General features: G+C 31.1%; 4 protein-coding genes and 1 non-coding gene across 9 annotated transcripts; 2 read left to right on the forward strand and 3 right to left on the reverse strand.

The window, feature by feature from the left end:
- Positions 1–12: 12 nt before the first annotated feature.
- On the reverse strand, positions 13–5,469 carry LOC8266797 (negative regulator of systemic acquired resistance SNI1). 2 transcript variants are annotated; one of them, XM_015721385.2, is made up of 15 exons: positions 5,140–5,469; positions 4,982–5,048; positions 4,769–4,862; positions 4,595–4,660; positions 4,416–4,505; positions 4,042–4,113; positions 3,778–3,859; positions 3,662–3,711; positions 3,257–3,469; positions 3,109–3,179; positions 2,954–3,023; positions 2,375–2,440; positions 2,083–2,238; positions 1,289–1,425; positions 13–429 (listed from the first exon to the last, which is right to left on the reverse strand). In XM_015721385.2, the coding sequence occupies exons 1-15, from the start codon at positions 5,246–5,248 to the stop codon at positions 357–359; spliced, it is 1,416 nt and encodes a 471-aa protein (XP_015576871.1). In that variant the 5' UTR covers positions 5,249–5,469; the 3' UTR covers positions 13–356. The 2 variants fall into 2 exon arrangements, with proteins under 2 accessions (XP_015576871.1, XP_025013760.1); XM_025157992.1 differs by lacking the exon at positions 5,140–5,469 and having other exon boundaries at positions 4,416–4,482.
- On the reverse strand, positions 5,381–5,453 carry TRNAE-CUC. The gene has a single exon. It is a non-coding gene; the product is annotated as a tRNA-Glu (tRNA).
- Positions 5,470–10,222: 4,753 nt separating the features above from the next.
- Positions 10,223–13,145, forward strand: LOC8259180 (GDSL esterase/lipase At5g45950). Of its 2 annotated transcripts, none has more exons than XM_048373655.1 (4): positions 10,223–10,578; positions 10,976–11,106; positions 11,195–11,413; positions 12,565–13,145. In XM_048373655.1, exons 1-4 carry the CDS (start codon positions 10,305–10,307, stop codon positions 13,000–13,002), a joined length of 1,062 nt encoding a protein of 353 aa, XP_048229612.1. In that variant the 5' UTR covers positions 10,223–10,304; the 3' UTR covers positions 13,003–13,145. The 2 variants fall into 2 exon arrangements, with proteins under 2 accessions (XP_048229612.1, XP_048229611.1); XM_048373654.1 differs by having other exon boundaries at positions 10,224–10,578; positions 11,195–11,428.
- A 3,887-nt stretch (positions 13,146–17,032) lies between these two features.
- Positions 17,033–20,405, reverse strand: LOC8259179 (GDSL esterase/lipase At5g45960). Of its 3 annotated transcripts, none has more exons than XM_048375209.1 (6): positions 19,748–20,151; positions 19,524–19,654; positions 18,310–18,543; positions 17,714–17,984; positions 17,411–17,609; positions 17,033–17,134 (listed from the first exon to the last, which is right to left on the reverse strand). In XM_048375209.1, the coding sequence occupies exons 1-5, from the start codon at positions 20,040–20,042 to the stop codon at positions 17,413–17,415; spliced, it is 1,128 nt and encodes a 375-aa protein (XP_048231166.1). In that variant the 5' UTR covers positions 20,043–20,151; the 3' UTR covers positions 17,033–17,134; positions 17,411–17,412. The 3 variants fall into 3 exon arrangements, with proteins under 3 accessions (XP_048231166.1, XP_048231165.1, XP_048231163.1); XM_048375208.1 differs by lacking the exon at positions 17,033–17,134 and adding an exon at positions 20,211–20,405 and having other exon boundaries at positions 17,222–17,609; positions 19,748–20,091; XM_048375206.1 differs by lacking the exon at positions 17,033–17,134 and having other exon boundaries at positions 17,222–17,609.
- Positions 20,406–26,683: 6,278 nt separating this feature from the next.
- LOC8259178 (ethylene-responsive transcription factor ERF098) lies at positions 26,684–27,914 on the forward strand. Its single transcript, XM_002522472.4, has one exon. It carries the CDS (start codon positions 27,138–27,140, stop codon positions 27,864–27,866), a length of 729 nt encoding a protein of 242 aa, XP_002522518.4. The 5' UTR covers positions 26,684–27,137; the 3' UTR covers positions 27,867–27,914.

Raw genomic sequence — 27,914 nt, forward strand, 5'->3', positions numbered from 1 at the left:
ATAGATGGGAGATTCGATAAGATGACTAATTCATTCTTTAGAATTCAATTTTGATAATAACAAATTTGTGATTCAAGCAGCTTGACCTCTTTATATGTCTATTATCAATGTGAATACAGGCAATGCAAAAGTTGATTTTGTGGAGCTCAAATCCCAATTGCTTTAGCTTAGTTCCTAATGCATATTGTATCGTAGTTATCAAACCCTAGCAAGAATCAATTGACTGAGACACCATACACAAAACTGAGTAGAACAGGAAACTTTACAAGCGCCTTAGAGGAATATACATTTCGCAATAACAATATGATCTGAGCATGTTTCCGACTTCCTTCAGAATTCAGACTTCCGACACACTCCTATGACTTCATTGAGAGAATAGTTGCTGCGGTAAACAATGCTTCTTTTCCAATAGGCAAAATCTCCATGTTCCTGCACCAGGACAAGCCAATTAAAATTTTCACACTTGATAAGGAAAGGGGAAAAACAAAAGAGATGAGCACATAAATAATGTGAGAATCATCTACTAAGAATAGAAGGTATTGTTTATAACCATTTATCAGCACACTGCTATTTGTGCAAATATGCTTCATGGTGATTTTTCTTATTTTCTGTGAACAACCAAAGGTTCAATTTTACTAAACTTTATCATGTCTGTCCCATGAAGACTTGAGCCAACTTGTAGTGCCCCTCACTATCAATACTTACTAATTCTAAATCATAGGGCTCCGAGTTAATAGCAGCCTCAATATTCTTTGTCAAATAGTGCAGCAACAAGATGTTTTCAGCGTCTCCAGCACAGGAGCAAGCAATCTCCTTGTCAGAAGCATTTTTATTTTCTTAGAAAATATCCAGCTTGCTTCTCATTTACCAATGGAATAATTTTTATATCGATTTTGCAATATTTCTGTTGCCTCCAAATGATAACAAGTGTTGAATAATTTCACTGTTATTTTAGATTTTGAACTTTGACTAAACAACATTATTGACTAAGCATCTGTATATGCTGGAATACAATACATGATGCCAAAGAATACAGGTTCCAGCTGCATGCAAGAATGATGCTAAGGTCATCGATATCTGTCATAGTAAGAGAAACAGCATGATATCCAAGCCAGTGAATTCATGCAGAAGTTACCAAACAGAGCCCAAGATGTGGGGGTGCTTATGCTTTGAGCTTGGTTGCCTTGTTACTAGCCTATAGTGATTGTTTAGAAAATATATATATATGTATATATATGCAAATGAAAGGTGCACATGCAAGTTGTAAGGAAAAGAAAGGCAGTCTTACTCGTATGTTTTCTTCAAACTACTAAATGCGGAGATTACATTCTCGCATATTTCCACAAGAGAGTTGCTACCCTCTTTATCCTTGGGAGCAGAGATGCATCCAGATTCTTGGTAAGGTAATAATAATGACAAATGAGCCTGAGAAAGTTGAATGGTATAAGCACAGTGAAACGAGCACGCACCAATATTAAAATAATTCTAAGGACCAAATTTTTAACAGTTATTTGGAAGTTTCCATATCACAATCCTCCAACTGTTGAGATTCTAAAATTGCCTCGTCTAAAATATAGATCCCATACTAGATCAACATTTGTCTTGGAACATTCTTGGTAAAGTTTGTATATTTCCTCTGCTAAACTCTTCTTCTGAGTAAAACCACTGACAACGTTTGATAAAGTTAAGGGGTATGGGTACTCTAGCAGAAACCTAATTCTTGTCTCTTTTAACTATATTATTTTCCAAGTGTTCTCATTTTTCCTTGTTAGGCCAATGTGGCATGATAGGAGATGCCTTCCCAACAAGTAGCCAACTCTTTCATCAATTGAATATAACAATTCAATAAACACAAACTAAACTTAACAGTTGGACGCTGCTGATGATCTTACTTCAGTGCAAACAGCTCATAAAGCACACACTGGGAGAACAATATTCCTCATGGCATAACTAAAAATTATAGGGCATGAAGGTAAACCAAGAAGGAAAAGAAGTTTCTCTCTACACCATAGCAATCTTCTCATTAGTATACTTCACAATTATAAATATGTATTGTCTGCTAAGAGAAAGCAATAAAATCACCTGAAAAGCATGTGCGAGAAGCATCTGAACTACATCTTTGCTGATTTTTTTAGTAATACTCTTTGTGCTAGTGACATTTGAAAAGCACTTCAGAACTCCAATGAGTGTCCCATCATCCTCTGCTGGACTATTTGACCTCCGAGTACGAAAAGATGGCTACATAATACAATAGTAACATTTAAAAATTATCAAAGAAACAGAGGCCTTTTATACCACCTACGCGATCGCACAAATACAACTTCAGGAAAAATAAAAAGGGAGATCATAAAATAACTATCAACAAGTCACATACCTTTGCAATGTATTTTGAGAAATACAGCAAAATGATTTCCATCTTCCATTTAGGTTCATTAAAAATCTGCAAACCATTTCCATAATTAGAAAAAGAATATTGCCAACAACTTCACCAAAGTATTGTTTCTTAAACAACATTAGAAAACTTTGAATCAAACCCAAGAATGAAGCCTTCCAGAAATTAAAAGAAAATACTTTTCAGGTAACATATTGATAAGAACTTGAGTACGACCAGAAAGAAGTCTGTAAATCTAGTAATTTGACCATGCAAGGCTATAAATTTGTTAAAATCTTCCTAAAAGAAGTACAAAACATTGGCAGACAATGGCGACCCTTACTAACACTGAAAACTGATTGGCAGTCAAAGATTGAAAGATTGTTCATGAAGTTTATGACTGAAGTGATTGCCAATTTAAAGCCAGCAAACCAGAATAAAACTAGTGCTTCTCCATGTCTTATGTAACTTTTCCATACCATGCTTGGGCCTAACCAGCATGTGTGTGTGTGTGTGTGTGTGTGTGTGAGAGAGAGAGAGAATAAAGGAAGGAGTATACAAAAGAGAGGTTCCAATGGTTACCTGAAGGAATTGGGTCAGCATGTCACTATCATAAGTTATCTCATCTAGAATTATCTCTACCAAAGGTATTCTGTAACAAATTCCAATACAAAAAAAAAAACACCCTATCAAGAAGAAAGTACATAAATTGTTATAACAAGAAGATTAGTAAACACCTCACACCATCAGCTCTGTTCGTGCAACCTTGCGCATCAGCTTTCTTCTTAGACACATCAAGCTCCATAATCTGTCAACATCACTAAATTCTTTATGGAAAAGATAATTTCAAAAAATGGTTAACTTGATGATGTCTTAACAGCTTACCATTATTAGCAGTTTTCGCACAGCAGTACAAGTACTCCTGCCTACCTCAGGTAAAGCAAGAGCTACAGCAGCATTGCCATTTTGAGATGGTTTTTCCAAACAATTATCAGAAGATTCCATATTATTAACAAATTCAGCAGAAACTTGACTTAGCCCACATATGATGGACAAGGAATCCTTCATAATAGTTTTATAGTTTATTCTTCTTGAACTCTGAAATCAATGTAATAACTTCATTTTGTTTTGCCATACAATGCAAATATAAGGCCTCAAAGTGCGACTACAAAGTGAAAGGAAAGTCAACAGGAAGCTCTTGGCATAAAAAAAAAAACACTTGAAGGCTACATGATCACATAGAAGGGACACGAATCCAACAAGTTGAAGGCTCAAAAGATGGAAATATACCAGAAGGATGCTAAGGAAAGATTCTCTTACGAGCGTCCAATTCATGGTTTCTGCAACATAGCAATAAAATGTTTAGATCTTCTAAAGAAGCAAAATAAAATGATATATACTCGTACCTGCATAAGCATTGTTCCGTGGTATGAAATCCCCTTCAAGAACATTGATAAGATACTGAAACAGCAACATCTTTCCCAGTGACTGAAACAAAATCATGAAAGAGCCATATAAACAAAGTGGCTATACATGGAGGTAATAATCCCAAGCTTCATGAGATTGTATTTGAAAGAGTCTGACGTCAAATATGCCATTCAATTGACAGGGATTCTGCACCTTGTCTAATACATATTCCTTCTAAAGTATAAAAATAAGGATAAACAAACCTTTAATTCTAATTTTCCAAGGTTGGTTTCATTGACTAGTTCAGCAAGATCTTGTATTAACGTATGGAAAGCCTGAAAGTGGCAGAGGCAATCAACTTAAAGAATTCATAGAGTTCCTGAAACATATCAACATGTACATGCTATCCCATACTCTCTACCCCGTAGCAGAGAAATGATGATAAACTAAAACGGTTACAGAGCATTAAGCAATATTTGTCCACAATCACATGTATGTCGACAAGTTAAATGCCCAGTCCTTCACTGAAGCATGTAAATTGTTTTTTTTTTTCAAGAGTACTTGGAGAATTGCAATTCATAGTAAAAATACTGATACAGAAATAACATTAAAGTTATCCAAAGTAAATCCAACTGACCAAAGAATCAAACGGTCTACCGGAGCTTTTTCCACTAGCTTCTCGCTCACTGAAAGTAACATCCAAACTAAAAACAAAAGGGGACCAAGCCTAATTGACAACAAACATAGATATAGGCTCTATTACAATACAATAAACATCCATAACCTGGAAAATTAGGCAAAAACACTTAAAATTACCTCTTCAACCACCACAAGATCAGTTGATAATGCACCTCTATCTGATAAATACACTCTCGGAAAACGCTAATGCACAAACAAACAAAAAGAAAAGAAATCAAAGCTTTATTAAAAAAACAAAGAATTTAAATTAGGAAATGACAAGGATAGAGGCAATTAATAAATATAAAAAACCTTATCAAGCTCATTTAGAAGTGTATAGCTTTCCATGATTAATTCCAGAGATTTCCCAATCCTAAATATTTGAAAGACTGCCTCACGCATTTTGCTTCACGAGATAAATTCAATTATGAATTGTATTAATAAATTAATTAATTAGCACGAAATAATAATAATAATAATAATAATAATAGCTAGTAATCAGAGAATTAAGCAACCAATAATTACTTGGTTGGAGGTGCCTCATTAACTTGATCAAAAGTAGCAGCGCGAACGGCTTGGAGAAAAGCAATTCCTGCGTTTCCATAAATATTAATAAACCAAATTTTGAAGTATCACTGTTTTCTTTTTTCGGAAAAGAAAAGAGAGAGAAAGACAGTAGTTACTGTCATCGTTTGCGTCTTGAGAGTCTTTGGAATCTGTTGTTTCGATGATAGCCAAAACGTTCGCTTCAATGACTCCTCTTGCTCTATTGCTGCTGCTGCTGGTTTCCATTTTCCTTTTTGGTTAAATAAACCCTACCTTTTGTATTGTGCAAGTATTTTATGTAGCCACCAAAAGAAATCTGTCATTTCCCGCTTAAATCGTAATTTCAACCAAAAGAAAGATATTTTTGTTAAAAAGAAATTCCGTTGCCGGGAATCGAACCCGGGTCTTTCGGGTGAGAGCCGAATATCCTAACCGACTAGACTACAACGGAACCTGTTGGATCCAAGACACAAATCCTCCTAAAGTATCGGCCAACAAAGTTCAAGCTTGATAATACTTGGCTTGTTAGTATTATAGAACCCAAAACTCGTGGGTTAACTTGTTCATTATCTTGTTAAAAGGATGTAAAATATATATTTTTATATTATAATTATTTTCATGTTATATTTATTTTTTATTAATTCTTATAAATTAATATGTAAAAGTATTTTTATTTTTATTATATGTATTGAATAATAAATTTTATAATTAAATGAAATAAAATAAATTGTTAAATAAGTTAGCAAGTTTTAGAAATTTAAGTTAAGTTTGATAAATAAATTTTAATGAATCAATTTTGAACAATTTCGATCTTGATCCAATTGATTATTGTTGGATTTGAGCTTAAACTAAGTTCGTGTAAAATATTAACAAATTGTTTACATAATGTTTTGGCCATTTCCGTTTACTAATATTTCAAGCATGCTAAAGGTAAATTGACTAAATATTAATAAATGATTCATGAATGAATTGCACTTATCTAACTTCTATTAAACAATTATAACACTGAATTTATAGCTTTACTTTTAAAAGTTTTGTTAAATCTAATATGAAATGGGTATTATTCAAGCTAAAAGAATTGCAACTAAGAGCTGAAAAATTGAATCTAATTAAAGAAAAAGTTGAACTGAAAAGCTTATGTCAACTGGCTATTGAAATGAAAGTACCAATAAGCTAAGAAAATCAATTTGGGAACACTGAGAATAAATATAAGCTAAGAAAAAGAAAAGTATAAAAGAATTGAAATAAGTTGGTTATGGTGTTTAGAGACTATTATAGAACAAATATTTTGCTTAATTGTTGTTGATTTTGAATAATGATTGATGGTCAAATCTCTAATTAAATATTGAATGCTTCTATTTTGATATTTTACCAATCTCGTTCAACAGGCTGTAGATTACATAGTATTCATATTCATTATTAAGTAAAAAACTATTGCAAATGAGATTGAAGCTACCTCAAATGCAAATTGTTTTATCGACAAATAATTTATTAATAGCTTTATGAAGGCTCCAATTGGAAGAGGCTCTGTATGATTAAAGTTATTTGCTGCCAGCTCCGTGAGAAATCAAGCATTTAAATTCAATTATTTTGTTTCAAGGATTGTTCAGAACATGGTAAACATCGTGTAGATTGAATCCACGTGTTTGAATCACATTTAATTTGCACACAACATAGCATGTTTGAGTAGTTGCAAAGTTGGTCAAAATCAATTTTTCATATGCAAAGCTTGCTCCAAAAAGCAAAACATTTGTATTTTTATTTACTGAGAAATTCAATTATTCATCATTATTCATTCAATGAAATTTCATTGTTCAAGATAATGTATTTACTATTTCTTGGTATTTCATGTGTATCACATTCTATCATTAGATAGGTATATTTTTAGCATATTAATATAATATTTAAATGTATATAATTTTATTTAGAAGTATATAAATGAGATTGTAAGAATCTTTATTAATTTAATTAAGATTCTAAATTCGAATATTAAATATGCTTTAAAACTCTTAACACAGTACATATTTTAACGTGCAATGATCTTACCCGACACTCTAGATTACTGTACATATAAATAAAAAAAAAAAATTATAAACCTTTTAATATAGTGAGAATGGTCAAAATATTTTCCAATATTCTAGTATCACAATTTCATTTATGTCTAAATTTTGGATGGTTCCATTCCGTCGGAATTATGAACTATTATATCTTTCAATTTATCATATTTGTTATAAACAATTAGTTTGTTCTAAAATGACCTAGCACGATAGAAAAATCATAATTGATTGAGACTTTCGGTACAATCAAACAGAAAAATTGACTAGTTTATATACACTTAATAATTACCGAGATAATGTGCAAGAAGCAAATTCTATTAGGTGGCTGGACTAATTAATACAATGGATATTGAGAAGTCAATTTTGTTACGCCCAGAAAGTGTGGCAATGAGGTCTATCAGACAATTAGCAGTAGGCATTAAACGAAGCTGTTTTTGGCTGCCAATAATGTCCACATACTTGAGTTGAGATTTTCATTTCTTTCCACATGGTGGAAAATGTGTTGCACCGAATTATAAATATATCATTTATGATATCACTTTTTCTAGGTTGGTTATGAATGATTGATTTCCTTTGAAAAAAAATGTCACTTTTTAGATATGCTATGTATGCCTTTCTTTTTTCCCTTCACCGCATTTGGCATTCAGATTGCAAGAAGCAATTTCTATTAGCTGGAGGTAGATGTCACACACATATATATATATTGCTAATTTGGAAAAAAAAAAAAAAAAAAGGAGACAAATGCTTATTATTTTAATTTTTTTAATTATAACAGAGTATTATAAGTTGCTGGGATTCAATGCAAAAGTTTAAGGAATAAGGGTCAATTTAGCCCCTGAACTTTGTGTGAAAGACCAATTTGACCTTTTTGGGTCATATTAACCCCTCAATTTACATAAATGGGTCTATTGTACCCTGTTTGGATAAAAAAAAAAAAGAGTGTATCGCAACTCCCATATCAAGTGCGTGAATAGCATTAAAAAATAAATTAATTTAGAAGATAAGATTTAAGAGACTGATAATTATTTTCATATTAAATAAGTAAATAATAACAATGAACAACCGCCTCCTCATCAACACTATTGTCACTTATGCCTCTGCCTCCATAGTAACACTGTCGCTGCCTCCTCAATACTGTTGAAACAACAATAAAAATAGGGACAACAACGACAAGAACAACATTATCAATAACAATAGAAACAACAAAAACATCGACAACAACAACAATCAACCCCAATGCTAATAACAACATCATTAGGGGATTGAATTGCCCCGATTTGATGGATGTTGATGATACTTTTAAGGAATTGATTCTCTCTCTCTCAATGTATTCAAAAAATTGAATCTAATCACTATGAAATTTGTGTGGTGCATGTAAATGATGGAAATGGTGGTGGGTGGGCTTAATGGCAGCGCGACAGTGAGTGGATTTAGTAGCGACAACGACATGCTTATGACAATGGTGAGTAAGTTTAACAATGGCTTTATGCATCATTTTTTATATATATACAAAAAAAATTGATTATTTTTATCCAATTAATATAATAATGGATGAATTTTATGATGGTGATAGTGAGGATATATGGTGGTAAGGCACGTAGTAGTAGTGGTGGTGAGACATCCTATAATCGATTATGTTTTTGTAATTAGTTTTCGTTTATTATTTAAGTTGTTATAATTTAACAAACTTTAAAAATATTAAGGACACTATTTTTTATTCATAAAATAGACTTGTAGCTCATGCTCCATGATTTAGACATAAATGAGCCTAATAGATTCATTTATATAAATTGAGGGGTTAATATGATCGAAAAAGGTCAAAAGGACCAAATTGACCTTTCACGCAAAGTTCAGAGGTCAAATTGGCCTTTATTCCAAGTTTATACTATCTAGACACGAGAACAATGAAAATACACATTTGCTTTTGTATGGCTTGTTAGGTGAAGTGATAATCAATGAGACCCTAATTAATTATGTAGCTCTAGTGTACTTTCATATGCTTGCAGTAGTTAAAATTGACAAGTCCGCAAATTTTCATTTATTATTGGAAAAAAAGATGTCAATTATTTTGTGCTTTGAAAAGAATGAAAGTAAATATTTTTATATTTAGAAAAAAAGAAATTATTTTTCTCCAAAACATAAAATTTTCATATTAACTAGAAAATATTTCTTTTTAACTTATTTTCTTAAACATTTCAAATATATAAAAATCAAAATTATTTTATGACAAATATTTTCTGCGAAACGAACTGAATCGAAATATAATCTTTCTTTTTTTCCCTTATGCAGAGTAGATGAGACCTTTAATGTTGATATTACTTATCCAATAAGACTCTTCAATTCTTGAATAGCTTCAATAATTAATCGGGTCAACTCGAGAGTTTGTGCTCCCTATCTCATTAAGATTTCAATTACCTGGCAGAAATATATGCAATTGTCAAACCTTCTGACATATTAAATTAATAGGGCAAAGAAATGACAACAAATTTCTATTTATAAAATAGATGTAAATATTACACAATACAAAAAAATGTTAAGCATTCCAAATTATAGTATATATAATATTTACTAAAGTATATCTTAATTTTTTGAAATTAAAAAATAATTTTATAAAAATATTATATATCACGCCCGTAAAAATAAAAAGTTGAGATAAATAATGATTGATCGTAAATATTGCCAGCAGCTCCAAATTCTCCTATTCATGCTACTGCCCTAACAGGAAGTACGATTTATACTCTAAAATATTGACTCATTAGTTTCCTGTTTTCGTGGTACATAAACGTGTTTCTCAGAACATCATTTGATAAACACCCAAAACACTAAACAATGTTCTAAAGATTTCTTTCTCTTTTTCAATTGTTTTTCTATTTCAAAGGAAAAAAAGTTATATACGTGTGCTGATGTAGAAAAATTCTTCAACACACCATAAATATGCTATCCGATATAATTATAGTGGTAACTCTAGTCCTTAAGTCGTTTCACCTAATAATTTGTCCCTGCTGCGACAATAATTCAACTGCACACCACTGGCTAAAACATTGATTGCATGCTTTGATTTGCTCTGTACATAACCAAACCCCAACCCCAACAATCAATTCGGGACACATGTCAAATGTTCAACCAACAGAAGCAATCCAACTTTACTCTATTTAAAGAGGTGGTACAGAAAAAATATTTGAGCATATCCTATCTCTTACAAAACATCAAAAAGAAACCCTTGTCTTAATATTCCCTCTTCAGTGATGGCAAGGATGGTGGCAGCAGCAGTGATGGCAATGGCCCTATTACTGATGCCATTTTTGTCAAAGGCAGTGGACATTCATCAAATAAGACAAATAGCAGCCGAATATAATGTAACATGCGTGTTAGTTTTTGGAGATTCCAGTGTTGATCCTGGTAATAACAACCGCCTTCCCACTTTCATGAAAGGCAATTTCCTCCCTTATGGTAAGGACTTCTTTAATGGCCGCCCGACCGGAAGATTTTGTAATGGAAGACTTGCTACTGACTTCATAGGTATATAACAGTTCAGCTTCTCCAATATATGAAATAGGTATATTAATTTGAATATTTTCTCTAAATGTTTGTGCTTTAACTATTCCCAGAATAAGACTACAGAGTAGTGTATTATTCTTTAAGCCCTGTTGCCGTCAATGGAATCTGGAATGAATTTTTATTCGTATTTTATGCTTATGCCTTATGGACATGGAAGGGAAGTTGGTTGAAACATAACTACGTGCCCTGTTTAAGTATTTGGTTCATTCTACTGCTTCATGTCAGATAGCACATGCATGTCATTACTACTTACTTTGTCCTTAGCTTTAGTATAATAAGAGCTTGGAGTTTGAATTATGTAATCTGATTAACATAGTGATATATATTGAGTAGCACGTTTTATGTGAAATATTTGTAGCTGAGGCAATTGGTTATACAAAAGCAATTCCAGCGTTTCTTGATCCTCACATAAAGCCAGTAGATTTGTTACATGGTGTTAGTTTCGCTTCTGCTGCTTCTGGTTACGATGACCTCACTGCCAATATCTCGGTAAGTCATATATGTACATATATAGTCATTTAAATTTATAGCCCCATGGAGCCCTAAAACGGTACTAATTTGTTTCTGGGTGATGTAGAATGTTTTGCCTGTATCCAAGCAGCTGGAGTACTTCAGGCAATACAAGATCCATGTGGTTCGGTTGGTAGGCGAGAAGAAAGCAAATGAAATCATAAACAATGCAGTCTTTGTTATGAGCATGGGTACAAATGACTTTCTTCAAAATTATTACCTGGATCCAACCCGTTCGCAGCAATACACTGTAGAAGAATACGAAAATTACTTGGTTTCTCTCATGGTAAATGACTTTAAGGTACATACTTCAATTATTTCTCGTCTTCGAACAAACTTGTCTAATAGTCTATAGTGGTCCGAGTTACTATTTTCTCCCATAGCAAAGAAAGACACTGTTATGTAACCATTAATTACATCAGAACTTATATAATGACAATTAAATAATTATATTTTGTCTTTATATAATGATCACATTGATCATTTCAATTTGTAGAAAAAGAAAGTGATAGATTTTCTCTAGCTACTCTGGATATGTCACATTTTATAGGTGGATCAATAATGATTATAGAATAATTATGTATATCACTCTAGTTTAAATATGAATAGTTAAATGTAACAAATGGAGCTAAATTTTATATATATATATGTCTTGGAAAATTATTGAAAGAAAATTCAATTTGGTCATTGATTTTGTCACATAGGTTAGTTTAATCCTTTTTTAAATTTATAGATTTTTTAGCTCAAATCTTTATATATTTATCTCAAATTAACTCTATTTAAAAAAAAATGAGAGAGTGAGAGTTATTTTCTTTTGAAAATAAAAAATAATTAAAAATTTTATAATATTATTTAAAAATTATTTTATAATTATCGTACCATTAATATAATTAAACAATAAATAGTTATTAACACCATTATTTTGTTAAAAACGCTTACACCTCCAACGCCTTCGACACCACCCTTGCTGTAATTATACCGTCATTATTAAACAAAAATAGTAAGAACATTTTAGCAATATTTATTTTTTTATTGTGTTTTATTTAAATATTAATATGTATTTTTTAATTTTAATAAATTATTATAAGAAATTAATATCTTTCTATTTTTCACTGTACCCATTCTTTTTCTAGGGAGTGTATAACTCACTCTAACTTTTATATAACACAAAAGGGCTAATTTGAACTAAATATGTAAGAATTTGGACTAAAATATGGATTAAATTGAACCCGAATAATAAGATTAGTAGCCAATTTGAACTTTTACTTCAAAATTATTTAAACATGTGCCTTTAAGATGTTAGGTCAAAATGTACAGTGAAATAATTTTGCCCATAAATATCAAACTAACCTCAAGTTACTTTCCTACTATGAGTTTGAGTTCTTCTTATTTTTTTCATTGACGAAACCACTAACTATTTTAATTGTTCGGTTGCAGGAAATGCATAGACTGGGAGCCAGGAGATTGATTGTTGTTGGAGTCCCTCCTTTAGGATGCATGCCACTTGTGAAGACACTAAAGGATGAGAAAGGTTGTGTGGAAAGTTATAACCAAGCGGCATCCTCATTCAATACCAAGATAGAACAGAAGTTGGTTACTCTAAGGCAAACCTTAGGGATTAAATACGCATTTGTTGATTGCTATGGTATGATTCTAAATGCTATCCACAGCCCCAGAAAATTCGGTTTCGTGGAGACGGGGAAGGGCTGCTGCGGCACAGGAACAATAGAATATGGGGATTCATGCAGGGGAATGAGCACATGCCCTGATGCATCGAAGTATACATTTTGGGATGCTGTTCACCCAACTCAAAGAATGTACCAAATTATTGCTGATGAAGCTATCAATTCTCTTAACGCAGCACTCTTGCAATAAGGATATATAGTAACAGATGCCATTAATTTCTTTGGCCAGGAAATGCCAGTGATTTGTTGTAACCTTTATGGATGTGTGGATCCATAATTTTGCATTGCTGTTGTTGATATGTTTTAATTAAATTAAAATGATTTTTGTTATTATTCCTTTGTTTCTTTCTTTTCCCACCTTGTATTTTGGTCACAAACGGCCCATGTATGCGTTTGATCTCTTTATTTTTCTGTGCGCGAGTCAATGAAGCATAGTAAGAAAATATAATGATTTCAATTATTCTCCTGCTCTTGATTCTCTGTCCCACTAATAAGAAAAAGAATAAAATTGAGTGAAAAAGAAGAATCCTCCAACAATTGGCGCTTCCATTCCAATTTCGGGCTTCAGTTCTGTCCCTACTACTAGTGCCAATGAGACGAAGGAGTATTACTGCCCTCTTGCCACAAATAATGAATCCACTCTTGTATGGCTCAATTATTGTTTAATTTGTAACATCTTTTATTAAATCTTTTTTATAGTTTCTTTTTCTGTTTCTATAAATTGGAAATAGAAAAGTTGTGATATATCATTTTGATAATATTAGATTTGATTGATAAGGCATGGTATTGAATTGATTTTTGAGGGGATATAATATATAAAGAAATAAAAATGGATTATTGTTATTATTGTAGTTCCCAGTGTTGTCAACGCTTATTACTTATTGCTGTTGTTATTGCATAATGGTGCAAGTAATGTATTTTATATGTTTATTAGACAGTGAGCGAATTGTTTTATTATTTTTATGTATCTATCTAAAAGAATTTATAAAATTTGATCAAATTTATATAGTACATTTTAATACGTGACTTTTATATTAAATCACATACTAAAATGTTTTTATGTAAATTTTTTAAAAATAAATTTTTTTATGTAAATTAATTTAAAATTTTATAATTTTTATTCAATAAATATATAAAAATATTAAAAAGTCACTGTAAACTATAGTACTTTAGAATTCACCTAGACCGTAATGATAGCTATTATTAAAGTTTGTTATTTATTTATGCAAAAATAGTTATTATTTTTTTGAATCTAATTCAAAAATGACTGTTTATTTATTTTTCTAATTTATGCTCTTCTATATAAAAAGTGTAATTTATTTTATTAAAAATTGAATAAATTGATAAAAGATACTAAATTTTAATTAAAATATATAGCTAAATAAGATTTCACCAAAAGAAAAAAAATAACAAAAAAAGTTAAAAGGACTTGTATGGCGACCCTTAAAGAGTCGAGTAGCTAAGTTTAATTTTATTTCCATTGTATATTAAAATTTTACATCACTAAAGAATTAGAAAAAAATAAATAATTTATAACATTTAAAGTATCGTTCACTCAACTCCTATTAAAATCAATTCAATTTGTAATATAATATTATAACAGGTTCAACTCAATTTTTTATTTTTTTATTTTTCTATTTGAATGTCTAGTCCAGCTAGACCTGTTCATGGGCCGGGCCTGGGCGGGCTCGGGCTGGGTCTAACCGGGCTTGATTTTATTTTGAACAAGCCCGAGCCCGCCCAAGCCCGGGAATTTTTTAATATCTCTGAGCCCAAGCCTGAGCCCGAATTTTTTTAAAAAAGTCCGGCCTGGCCCGACCAATTGTTAAACCTGTAAATACAGGTCGGGCTGTGCGGGTTTGGGTCGAGGTTGAGTTTAGTTTTATTTAAATATATTATTAATAACAATAAAATTATAAACAAAAATAATAGGTAGCTAAGTGGTAAGTAGCACTTAATTATAAGTTAAAGATCACAAGTTCAAATGCTAGATATGACATTTTTTTTCTTCTAATTAAACTAAACGTCGGGCCGGGCCAGACTTGGGTTTTTATAGAAATCCCAAGCCCGGCTCCAAAAATTCTGGCTTTTTATGGGTTCGGACCGGGCCGGGCTTGTACAGAAAAATTATTATCCAAGCCCGGCCCGAAGAGTGCGGGCCTGGGCGGGTACCCAGGCCCATGAACAGGTCTAAGTCCAGCCCAATCCACGTTGCTTATCAAATTCTACTTTTAAAAGCAAATTTCAGTTTGAAGTGATAATTCAATATCTAAGTTAAATCCGATAGTATTTAAAGAAGAATATTGATGATTTTACATTACTAAGATAATAAGAACACAAATAATTTATAAGAATAAAAATTTAACCAATTAAATGACTAGTTCTGATTATTTTAACATCCGTTGAATCGAAGCCTAATTTTGCTATTCATGTTGATAACTCTAAAAAATTGTAATGCTAAAGATTTATTAAACACCTATGGACTTAAGTTGAAATTTGAAGGGACCAAAATATGAAAGGGTTATGGGTGGACGCAAGTTGGTTTAAGAGGGCTAAATAAGAGTTTGAAATAAATTATAAAAACAAAAAAAAAATTCTCCTTTTTAGGAAAAAAGGAACTCAAACTGAATTTCTTTAAAAAATGCTATAAAGGTAAAAATAAAGTTTTGAAAAGTTAGATTTCAAGCCTTAATTAGAATCAGACGCCCCATGCTTTTAGCAATAAAAAGAGAGCCTAAATACAAAAACTATATCGTGATTTCACTATTTTATAATTTTAATTTATAAATTTTCAAATAAAACAGTATATAGCTATAAATTATGATAAAAAATATTTCATCATTTAAAGAATATTAATACATAAGGATTCAATCATTTTTACTATAATCAACATCATAATTATATTGTTTGTATTCGATAACTTGCGTTTTAATTTTAATGATTTATAATTATTATTTGACTATTAAATTACGATATAAAAAATTATTTATATGATGAAATCGATTTAATAGTTACACAATTTTGTTTTAAGTTATTAGGCTCTAAATCAATATTATTAAATATGAAAAATATAATGATGACTAATAAAGTAAAAATAATTAATTTTTATCAATCGGTATATTTTAATAATAAGTTTTTTTTTTCAATTTTTAATTCTATATTTTTTATTTTAAAAAATATATATTAAAAATTATTAAATTGTTATCCCTAGAAAAAACAAACATCCTTTTACCTGGTTAAATTTATATAGTTAATCAAATTTTTGGGGTATGTGCGGAACCAAGTTGAAATAATGTTTTTATTATCCTTATTCTTAATAATATTGTGCTTAAATTTGTACTCTTTTTTTTTTTTTTTTTTTTTATATAGATTAGATAAAACTCTTACCAGTTTAATAATAATTAATATATTACTAAATTCAGTGTTTTACGAGTTTTGTCAATATAGTACTTTTCTTGTATTTTGAAAGATATTAGTTTAGTCTTGAAAAGTTATTGATTACCTCAACGAATTGATAAGAAATATTATATTTTGAATGTTTTATATTTAGATAATAAAATTATAACATCATTTTTAAGTTCTAAACTATTTTACAGACGTCGCTGATTTTAGAAAATTAATTATTATTTTTAATATATTGTATCTAATTATCTAATGAGTAATATTATATTTTAATTATTTTATATTTAAATAATAAAAATATAATATATTATAAATTTTAAATTATTTTATACGTTTCACCTATCTATTAATAATAGATGCTTTCCATAGCCTTAAAAAGAAAAATATGTTAGGATGTATCTAAAAGCAGCTGTTGTCCTTAGTATTATTTCTTTTTCAAGCCAGTTAAGTTTCAATTGTTAGTATTTGAGATCCATTCCACAATACATTTCAAAACCAATTAACAAAACAAAGTCTCCCCCTAATTGAAAAGGCAAAAACAATGATTGCTAGTTTTTTCCGGAATTCATTTGGCATAGCCCTTTGGAAATTAAATTTAATTCTTTTTTATGTTTCATCAACCAACTATGGAAAAATATGGATCTCCTAACTTCTTAAGGTCATAGTTTTAAAAGGTAATTTTCAAAAAAGAAAATTAAAAATTTCCTTCAAAAAACTAAAAAGTTGAGTTATGTGCCAAACTAGCTCAAACAGAGAATCGGCCTGCAATGTGTGGTACAAATTCGATAAGGAGCGGAGCATTTCAGCCAAATTTAATTGAGCAATCAATTGAACACACGTAAATTTGCCGTCCTCAGAAGCTTGAGGTCAAAGCCTTTATCTGCCATTTGAGAACTAGCTTGCAGATATGGCATCCGAAACTGGTCCGAGCGGACGGGCAAGTCCATGAAAATGAGAAAAGAATTTATTAAGATCACAACCCAAATAAAATTCCAGAGAGAATAATATTAATAAAATACAATCATATTAATCGAGTGATTTCACAGTTTCTATAAACACTTGATACTTCACTAGTTCACTGAGTGTATATAATTCTATAATTAAAACTTTTTCAAGAGAAAAAAAATATTAAAAAAAGGGAAAAAAAGAAGAGAATTATATATATATATATATATCCCAATCAAATATTAACAAACATTTAGGAATCTCTGATCAAAGAATCGATGGTAGAACGTGTAGCCAGAAAAACGTTGTAGTATGTTGTCTCAGTTGGATGTATTGAATCCCAAAACACATACTTGGATGTATCAGGGCACACTAGTGATTTTGGATTGCACAAAATTCCTGCTTCCAGGTAACCCGTTCCACAACACCCAGCATTCACCACATCAAATGCTTTACGTGAACCCAACAAAGAAAAAAGAGAACAAAAAAAAAAGTATTATTAACTCTGACATAGTAAACCTAGAAAACAATAACAGTAATGTTTCTGTACTTACCAGGGCTTGCGGCACCTTGGATCATGTTGGTGAGCGGTCCATATGCATCAGAGATGCCAATCTTGACACCGAGATTTGATAATCGACTTTGCATGAGACTTAATTCATTTTGGAGCATCTGGTTATATTGTTTCCCAATAGAGGAAAAATACTCAATGCAACCACGTTCCAAAATGGCATCGTGAGAGAATAGGGTTATAACAACAGGCAAACAGCCCATTGGCGGTAGTCCAGTTACTGATATTCTTCTTGCTCCTTCATTAATCAAATCCTACAATTGCGTATTCAACAAACTTTAACTGTGAATTATTAGACATTGGTTCATTATATGAGGCACTGTGGTCCACAGGAATGCCCCTCTTTGCTTTTAGCAATTAATATTCACCTGTACTAGTACTTAATTAATATCCATCACGTGGATAAAACGGACTTAGAAATTTAGTTCAGTGGTGAAATCAAAATTTTACAGGAGCGTTAATTAGAAAAATAATCAATAGACAAATTTTAGGAGTTAAAGTTAAAAAATGTAAAATAATTAGAAGAATATTTTAGAGATTAGAGGTAAAAAAAGAAAAGGAATATGTGCAGGTACAAACCTGAATGAACTGTAAATTTTTATGCAAGATGAACTGCTGGTAAGCTGAAACGGAGAAGGTCTTTCGTCGAATTGGTAAAGTAAAATAATTAACAACGAAGTCATTTGTTGCTGCACTCACTATAAATAAAGCTTTCTTTATATGATTTTCTGTTCTTTGCTTTCCGATTGCAGATTCCAGCCTTATCCTGTACTCTTTTAGATACTCCACTTGCTTTGGGATCTCTATCACATTCTGTTCCAATTCAAAGATTGTTCAACTCAACTAAATCCTTATCTAAAATTAGACAGCACATCTTTTTTCTTTTCCAATAATTTATATATTTGCTGAATTCAAAAATTACTAAATATTATAAGTATTAACTTATTAAATTTGCAAAGTGAGTTGTTTTACAAATTTTTCAATTGATGAAAACTATTAACTTGTTAAATATTAAGTATAAAAAGATCAAGAAAAATGGATGACAATTAATTATGATATGTGGAAGTTGGCCTACATGGCAATTAAGTATAATGAAAACAAACAAACCAAAAAGTGATAATCTACAAAAGTGCCATCTAGTTATGATATGCGCAAGTTAATATTGGCATTTATAGGATGTAGCTATCAGTTCTCTCGTTTCACCATGTGTTTGTCGCCGACTTTTCTTTTTTCTTTTCCGGTCGAGTTCTTTTTTAAAAAAAATAAAATAAAATCCTACAGTAACTGGAAGTAGGGCCGTTATTTAAAAGTGACACTTCAGTTATGTTTCGTTTTCTTTTTATTATTAAAATGTTTGAAACTTACCGGTGCATTTCTAGAATGCTCGCCCTTTATCACGCTCAAGCACCACTTCACATTTCAGTAGCTTTTATTCATTCACTTGTCGCTTCCTGTTCTAACTCAATAAATATATTTAATTGTTATATTTGGTTTTTATAAAAATAGGATTTATTATCCATAAAATTTTAACCATATCTCTCGTTTTATATATATATGACTAACTAATTTACAGAAGTTCGGAGGATTAACATTCATGTATTGACCCAAAGAAGAGTACTATTAATATGAATTTTATGTAATCATATGCTATATCTATATCCCTAATTAATTCGTGTCTGTTAGGTCATTTATCACTCAGTAGTTAGCTATTAAGCTATTTGATGCATGGCTAATTTAGTTATAATGGTTAATAGTGATCGTGAATTAATGTATAGAGAGAGAGAGAGAGAGACGCTTATTTGTGGCGTGAGAGGATCAAATCCGGTGCCTGCAGAGGCAAAACTGACTCCAGTCATAAGCTCCTCAATGCTAAGAGTTGGGTCCAAATATGGAGGCACATACTCTTTGGCGCCAACATATGAAGCTGTGCGCCATAACAGCATGTCAGTAACACCATGTATACTAACATAATTAAAAAGCAGAAAGAAAGGACCTACAAATATAATGTCAAACTTACCTATAAAATCAGTGGTGAGCCGTCCATTAGTGAATCTTCCAGTTGGAACTTGATCGGGAAAATCTTGTCCGTAAGGTGGAAAATTACCCTTAAAAATTGTTTTAACATAGTTGTTGTTTCCTGGATCTACCGTGGAGTCTCCAAACACTAGAATAGCAGTGACCGAGTTATTTGAAGCCTTTCTTGGATGTGCTAGAGCTCCATTTCCAGCACTGAAGATTGAGAAATACACAAGAACATGCAACAGAAGACGAAGAAGAAGCGGAAGAAGAAAGTGTTTGTGACATGTTTCCATGGTAGTTGAGTGAACTTGGTAGCCAGCAATTGCTTTGCTTTGAAAGGAACTGGAAATAAAAAGTAGGAAATCGCCATTAATTTATAGTGACCAACGACTAATGGCCAATGTATGTGTATATGGTTGGGTTGTTTATTTTTGTTAAATATGATAAGGTGGGTCACGTACCAGAAGAAATTTGATTGACAGAACTGCCCTTCTGTATTTGTTTTCTTTTCTTTTTAACCCTTTCAAAATTCTTACCGACTCCGCTCAGTTTGCTGAGGTCTGGAAACTTTCTCTTCTTAACCACTTCAATAGTGTGAACAGGCAGAGACGGTGAACAGAAGGACAAAACCTCTGTTGCTCCCAGGCCAGCAGCAGCAGGAGCAAAAACCTAGAAAGTGAAAAAAGCAATCTCCAAAACGGTGCAACTTTGGTTCCTTTTGTAGTTTTTCACGCTCTACTGTGGCAGCCTTCACTTCTGTTGTTCTTTTTTTCCCTTACGATTTGCAGACAATTATTTTATCGCTGTTTTGTTTCTTTTCTTGTTTTGTTTTTGCTATAGACAAGAAATTGCAATTAATCATCAATGAAATGCTAGAATTATTTGATTAATTTATACTTTATAACACCAAATATATCTAGGGTAGAAATTTTGGGTTTACAATTATTATCTTCCCATAAGAAATTAAGAATGAGTGCAGACCAGAATAATATTAGCATGTCACTAGGCATGCATAGATGAGATAGAGCTCCTATATATTGGGTTTTTCCGGATTTCATTTGGACTTTGATATTAGAGGTGTTTATTATTTTTCAGAATTATGGCTCAATTAACTTTAAAGCGTAGTCTCCTTTTGTAAATTAAGAAGAAAAGGCCAAAATGTATATGGGGGATTTGGGCAGAGTAGCCCAGCTAGTTGCGACTTGCGACTTGGGAGCATGCGCACAACGTGGAAAAGCCAGATTTATTGGGTTTATGCTGCGTTTCAGTAGCGTTATAAGCTGCTGCCACGTTGCCTGCTGCATCAAAAAGTCTTATCCTATAAAAAAATCTAGAATAATTAAAAAATATTATATAAAATAACAAAAATCTGTTCTAAATTAAAAAATATATACACATCAAAATAATTCTTAAAATATTACTATATAATTTTAAAAAATAGACGTATATCTGTCTTCTATATATAAATATATATTATATATAAAACCTCAAATATATATATTTTTTAATATTTGTTATGATTTTGATACATAAACATATATGACAGATATTTTTATATATTTTTGTATGATTAATTATATTAATTTTAATCCTTAAAAAGAATATATGAATTATATTATATTAGTTATTAATAAATTTTTAATTATACAATTGATCTCTAATCTGAAAAATAACAAATTGTATAAAATTTTAATAATATAAGTAATCTGTCAATTTGACAAATATTTTTATATAATCTAATATTTACTGTATCCGATAAAACATTAAAAAATTTATTAAGTAGGATATTTTAGAATATTTTTAATTATTATCTGAATAAGATTTTGAAAATTCTATTATAATATTTTTACTAATTTATTTTATAATAATAAAATATTACACAATGTGTAAATACAGAAGATCTAACACTAAAAAGGACTTGAAATAGGATCAAAGAAAAAAGAAAGAACTTCAATACACAACCTACTTGCATGAAACTGATGTAAAAGTTATTTAGATGATTTCACAAATTGCAGACTTAATTAATTGCTAAATTTTTTATAGGTCTTAATTTCACAGTACCATTGATAATTAGATAAATATAAAGAGTATGTGAGCAGTAGAACATTTTAATATTTATCTATAATTCGTGATATTTAGTTCTTAGAAAAAGAAAAGGCATCCTACTTTGTCATAAAAAAATGAAGTGGAGCTTGGTGGTGAGAAACCCAGCTGCACTTGAAATCATCATGAAATTGTGGACCAATATTCCGTCCGAGTCTTTTTACCTAAAATAAAGTAAGAAATGGATTGTTATTATTATTATTATTATACGTGTGCATTTGAGAATGAAAATGCTAGCCGTGAACTTGTGGTATGAACTATTGAAAGTGGTCTCAGAAGTGCCTTTTTACGTATTTCTTTTGTGGGTTAACTTATACCCTTGTTGTAAGAATATTTTTATACTTATATATTTATATAAATAAAATTTATAATTATGAAAATATTATAATTTAATAGAAATTTAAATATTATAATTTTTGTTTAAATTTAAAATTTAATAATTATTAAAATAATAATAATTAAATACAAAAAAATTATCACTCTAGAGAAATTTAATAAGTTATAAATTTCTAAGTCATATTTAAAAAAATTATCCCTCTATATATACAAAATGAGAAGGAAAACAAATATAGAAGGCGTGTTATAATTTATTCATTTTAAATAGTAGTTAACTAGATATGTATATTAATGATGAACTAAAAAATGCGCTAAGACAGATTGATGTCCCTTGGTTGGCCCTATGTACAATACAGTTAAGCCATAAATGCCTAGCATTGTAAGTATCGACTGGGGTCCAAATACATTGCAAATAGTTGCCTGCTTTGGTGAGCTAATTATAGATAAGAGAGACGCTGCAAAATATCCAACTATCATTATAATCTGCTCATTAAAATGACTGAATTTAATATCTAATTTCTTTCCCTTTTACCACTGACTCTGATATTTTAAGTCGTGTGTATATAAAATGAAGTTTTTGTGGCCGAAACTAAAACAGCAAATGAGGTTGTATTCACAATCATTTCGGCACCCTTAGTGTTCAATTATTTCTCTCAAATCTGCAAGACTAGGGGTGATTATATGTAGAAAGTTAAGGACAGCAAGAGATCATTATGTGTAGCTCCATATGTAACACCCTCCTTTAGAGCAGCGGTTTAATGAGACTTTTTTTCTTATTTTATAATTTAAAGAAAATATTTCTATGGTCCTTTTTATATGATAAAACTTTGCCTTCATGGGATGAAATTTCATTAAACTTCCACTTTAGGGCAGTCAATTAAAAGAATGTTCATCACTACGCTAGTATGGCCCGTAGATAAAATTTTAATAAGCACATACTTTTACAGTTGTTTGATTAGAAGGGTATGCTAACTTGCGAAATATATGCATAATCATGAGTTAAGACCTTACATATCTCTCTGCCCTCACTTGTTGCCATGGTTGATTCTTAGTTACAGGTAACTCTCGGCTTATGATATTACAGACAGATGTTGTGCCCAGTACAACTGTTGCGTGACATCATTTAATTTTCTTCTGGTGAGCCAACTGGCCACGAAATGTGACTGCTTAAGGGAGCACTCGTGCCCCTATGCTGAATTACTGCCCCCCCCCCAACACACGACAATTAATTTTCTACCCTGATAATTTAATTGCCGTGAGCCGTGATTTCCTAACTCCCAACCAAACAATATTTTTAAACAAACTCAACCATCTAAATTGATGATTAAGCACAGCAAATGGCCGTACTGCCCTACATAGAGCAACCAAATAATAAATCAAACTCTAGTTTTATTGAACAAATAACTGTTACTTTATAAGTTGAGACCCGAGTGGTAAGTTTGTAAGTTAATTTTTTCATTGTCTATTATTACTGATTAAATATTAACAGCAATATTAAGAGACAGCAAACGTTCCAAAGAGTTGGGAGGACATAGAGCGTATGATGGAACCACAGTTGGTATAACTCTAACCATAAAATTATACCAACACTGTCGAATATCCGGATAGCTATCTTTCCCTCTCTTTAAAGTTTAAACATTCCTCACTGGATGTTTAATAACCAGATCATCTTAACTAATAATCATCATCATACGTTTCTTCAAAAAAAAATATATCATCATCAGACGGCAATTTATGCCATCGTCCCGAGACCACCGTGTATTATGGCCTAGGACACCATAATAAATAAAAAAAATTATATTTCAAAATTTAATATATATATATAATTTACTCAATTAATATAATTATTAATATATTTTTTTAATCTTTTCAGTTAGTCGTGTTTTACATAAAAGATTGATATATTTTTAAAAAATGATGAAATACATTATTTATTAAAAATAATATAATATAATGTTTAAGAGATCGTCATATGCTAAGAAATTATAATATTAATAAATGAAACTAATTTCTTATACATTTAAAAAAAATTTAAGAATTTCAGCGATCCAGTTTTATTGGAGCAAATGATCAACCCAGTGAAAGAAAGTGTGCCATTCCAGCGCTTCATTCTTCCAACTTCCTACTAGGATACATGCCGTCTAAGTTTCGGAGGAATCTACTTAAAGTGTTTCCCCATATTGCTTGACTTAAATTTGAACTTTCTTACTTTACTCATGGATAAAATAAAATCTATCTTACCTTACTTAATTTGAATAGAGGAGAGGGATGAAGATGAAATATATGAAGATGAGATTTCTGTCTTTTTAAGAAATGTCTCTGAGTTGCCATACATAAAGGGATTCTAATGAGACTTTTTCAGCGATAAACCTATCTAATTGCTGCAGTGTCTATTAATTTATTATTATCAATTCAGTAGTTACAATTTTACATATGTTCCTTGTATAATTATATAATATACTTTTATATGAAAATGATATTAATTTTTTTATAAAAATTATATTCATTATTTTTGTAATACCTATTAAAATATTTTTGTGATTTATGTAAGTATTTATCATTTATAGGTATGATATTTATTAATTTATTAGTGAATATTTATTACTAATAAATATAATTCAAATGGATAAATATATCTTATAAATATGACGTAAATCATCATTATAATTAGTAAATAAGAAAAGAATCAAGCTCAAATTATACCACAAATATTTATATCATAGTATAAATATCTTTTTTAAATAAATAATATTCAAATAATAAATATTTAGTACATATTTAATAAATATAAATTAAAAAATATTATTAATTAATATAAATTATTTTAAAAAATACACGTCAGAATTCTGATGGTATAATCCTTGGACCGACGAATACAGTGTGATTCGGGAACAGAATATAAAGGGACATCATCAGACAGTTGTCTGTGGCTTGTGATTCTTCATGCCAAACAAAATAGGGCCCAATAATTAAGATAACGTGTGAAACTGGAGATATTTGGACAAACCTATATAACAAATAAGCCCATATGGCCTAAGAAAGGGTTCCTAAAAAGAAGGTACCCTTCGCCCTTTGCCCTGTAATTTAACTTGCATTTTGTTTTCTTCTTTTTTTTTTTTCTTTTAAATTGATAAAATAAAAAATTAATTGTCAAGGCAGAACAAGAGAGACATCACATCACTCCTTGAGGAACTTGATACATAGAGGTCATATTTCCACATCAAGGGAAGCAACAGATTAAAGAGAGTTAGATTAAGCTCTACCTTATAAAATATCAATAAAAGAAAAGAAAAAAAAGGAAAAAACACTGTTGATGTGGCCAGCTCTATGTTCTAAATTCACCTCCCCATATTGCATTAATAAATTAGGTCTCAATCATCTCTCTCAAATGCATTGAATCAAGATAGCACCGCATTGGCATGAAATCCCTCTTACTTCCCTTTTGGATTTGAATTTCTATTACCCAACCGTGTCTCTATTATTATATTGTTAATCTATCAAGGCGGCAATGCTTATGCCTCAAGATAATTAAGAAATGACCCGTAATCAATATACACGTGGCGCTTGAAGTAATTTGATACTACGTACATTGGTTGGTGTCTCTCAAGATATTTACTGAAATTGTTAGCACTGTGATGGTAGAAGTTTTCTGCAATCGTACACTTTTCTGTCTTTTCCCTCGATATATTCATTTGACAAGTAAATTGCACGCTTTTAGGGAGCTTCGGTTCAATTATTTATTATTATTAATAATAGTTTATGATTAAAATTTTAATCAATAAAAATATTATAATTAATAAATAAAGTTATATTACTCTATCTAAGAGTTTGTCGATACAATTTCGTCATTTTCTAGTGTTAATGCACCCAATGACTTACTTTATTTAAATGTTAGACTTAGTTACTGAATGTCACTGTTGATAAAGATTTCGGTGCCCTGTGTTCAAAGTATTGCTTGATCCCTGACATTTGACTTTTGGTGACAAGTAAAATAAAGAATGTCAAAGAAACCTTTGTGTTTTAAAACAAGAAGTTCCAGTGGGAACAAAGATTTTAAAATTTCCTTTGTAACGAGAAGTATTTCTCAAGAAAACTAGGTATGGAGTTCTTTATCCTCTATTCCTCCCCTACTTTTTCAAAAGTACACAATCTTTATGCTTCAAAATTCAGCTACTTGAAAACATTTTGCTATTGTCAAGAATCAACAGAGGAATCAAGTCTTATTATACAGTTTTTACCTACTAATCTGAATTGTTTTGACGCATATGGGCCATCTTTTAAGTACCAAAATCGTCTACCATTATCAACTCTAATTAACTAAATTAAACAAGAATGTATGATTCACTTTTGAAGGTGTATTATTTCAGTGTATAATTAAGGATATTTTCTGTTATTATGCATTGTCTTGTTTTAATTTGCGTTAGCATTTCTATGTATTATATGTATATATATTCATAAAGAAAGTGCTAACTGCTAATTAAAGCATGTGGATAATGGAAAAAACCACCTCTAAAACAGCAAAACAAGACGAAGCAGATTCTTTAGCCAGCTTTCAAATCCTTTCCCTCCTTTTCTTTCTTATGCAAATGATTCATGAGTTATCAGAAGGTCTTCCGATTGATAAAATATGAGGTAGTACCATCAACCAAAACATAAATTAAGCCTTACAAATGATTAGAGCATCTACACAAGTCAACAGAGAAACCTTGAAATATACAAAATCCACCTCTTTCTTAGTGCTCGAATTCTATTATCCTCCCATGACTTTAGCTAGTAAATGGATTAAAGCACAAGTTTCCGACTGGAATTTCCGTTGGTATGGAGTAGGATAAGCATATTAGCTTAGCTGTTAACAGATTACACCTACACTGCACGTATTACAAAATTCTTTTATAAATGATCTATGATACCAGTTCTCTATCTTCCCTCTTGATTTACACTGATTTTTCATGCGTTACCCAAAGAACGACAACATGGCTATGCAAAGTGATCATCATCTTCTAGAGAATGTATGGGCGAGCTATATTGGAGGCGAAGGAGGCAAGCCAACAAGCATGAGTGACCAAGATCAGGTTTCCAAAACATGGGAACTCGATGGAAGAGATGGGACAGCGGAGATGCTTGAGAGGCTGCCAAGTCTAGGTAGGTGGATATCAATGGGAGCTGAAACCTGGGAAGAACTTCTAGCAGGAATAAACATCCCCACAAGTACCAATACGAAACTTTCTTGCAATGAAAACATGCCATCATCAGAAAACAGAAGCCTCAACAAACCGATTAATGGTGTAAAAGGAGAGAACAAGAAAGTGGCTACAAGACATTACAGGGGAGTAAGGAGAAGGCCTTGGGGTAAATACGCGGCAGAGATAAGAGACTCGTCGAGAAAAGGAGCAAGAGTTTGGCTTGGGACTTTTGATACAGCAGAAGCAGCAGCTTTAGCTTACGATAAAGCTGCTTTGAGAATTAGAGGACCTAAGGCATATCTCAATTTCCCACTTGAGACAGTTGCTAAGGCCATGGGAATTGATATGGAATTAGAGAAGAATGATGACGCGATGGTTGACGAGCCTGCATTGGCGACTGTGGAAGCTTCGACGTCGTTTGGGAATGACTTCAATATAGTAGAATTTCAGGACCTGGGTAGTGATTACTTGGACAGTTTGCTGTCTTCCTTTTGAACAGAAAAGGACATAAGATATATAGCTAGGGTATATATATTATTTGTT

The sequence above is a fragment of the Ricinus communis genome, chromosome 5, assembly GCF_019578655.1.
Source record: "Ricinus communis isolate WT05 ecotype wild-type chromosome 5, ASM1957865v1, whole genome shotgun sequence".
Taxonomy (NCBI): Eukaryota; Viridiplantae; Streptophyta; class Magnoliopsida; order Malpighiales; family Euphorbiaceae; genus Ricinus; species Ricinus communis.

What these genes read in the sequence shown, in the direction of transcription:
- LOC8266797 (XM_015721385.2), bottom strand. Translation starts at nt 5,248, where the DNA reads ATGGAAACCAGCAGCAGCAGCAATAGAGCAAGAGGAGTCATTGAAGCG. An exon ending in CTTTCCTTAGCATCCTTCTG is followed by an intron (nt 3,470 to 3,661) that starts GTATATTTCCAT and finishes CATTGATTTCAG; the next exon opens with AGTTCAAGAAGAATAAACTA. An exon ending in TGCGAAAACTGCTAATAATG is followed by an intron (nt 3,180 to 3,256) that starts GTAAGCTGTTAA and finishes TGATGTTGACAG; the next exon opens with ATTATGGAGCTTGATGTGTC.
- LOC8259180 (XM_048373654.1), top strand. Translation starts at nt 10,305, where the DNA reads ATGGCAAGGATGGTGGCAGCAGCAGTGATGGCAATGGCCCTATTACTG. An exon ending in ACCTCACTGCCAATATCTCG is followed by an intron (nt 11,107 to 11,194) that starts GTAAGTCATATA and finishes TGGGTGATGTAG; the next exon opens with AATGTTTTGCCTGTATCCAA. An exon ending in TCATGGTAAATGACTTTAAG is followed by an intron (nt 11,429 to 12,564) that starts GTACATACTTCA and finishes GTTCGGTTGCAG; the next exon opens with GAAATGCATAGACTGGGAGC.
- LOC8259178 (XM_002522472.4), top strand. Translation starts at nt 27,138, where the DNA reads ATGCGTTACCCAAAGAACGACAACATGGCTATGCAAAGTGATCATCAT.
- LOC8259179 (XM_048375209.1), bottom strand. Translation starts at nt 20,042, where the DNA reads ATGGAAACATGTCACAAACACTTTCTTCTTCCGCTTCTTCTTCGTCTT. An exon ending in GCTCACCACTGATTTTATAG is followed by an intron (nt 19,655 to 19,747) that starts GTAAGTTTGACA and finishes TATGGCGCACAG; the next exon opens with CTTCATATGTTGGCGCCAAA. An exon ending in AAAATTTACAGTTCATTCAG is followed by an intron (nt 17,985 to 18,309) that starts GTTTGTACCTGC and finishes ACGCAATTGTAG; the next exon opens with GATTTGATTAATGAAGGAGC.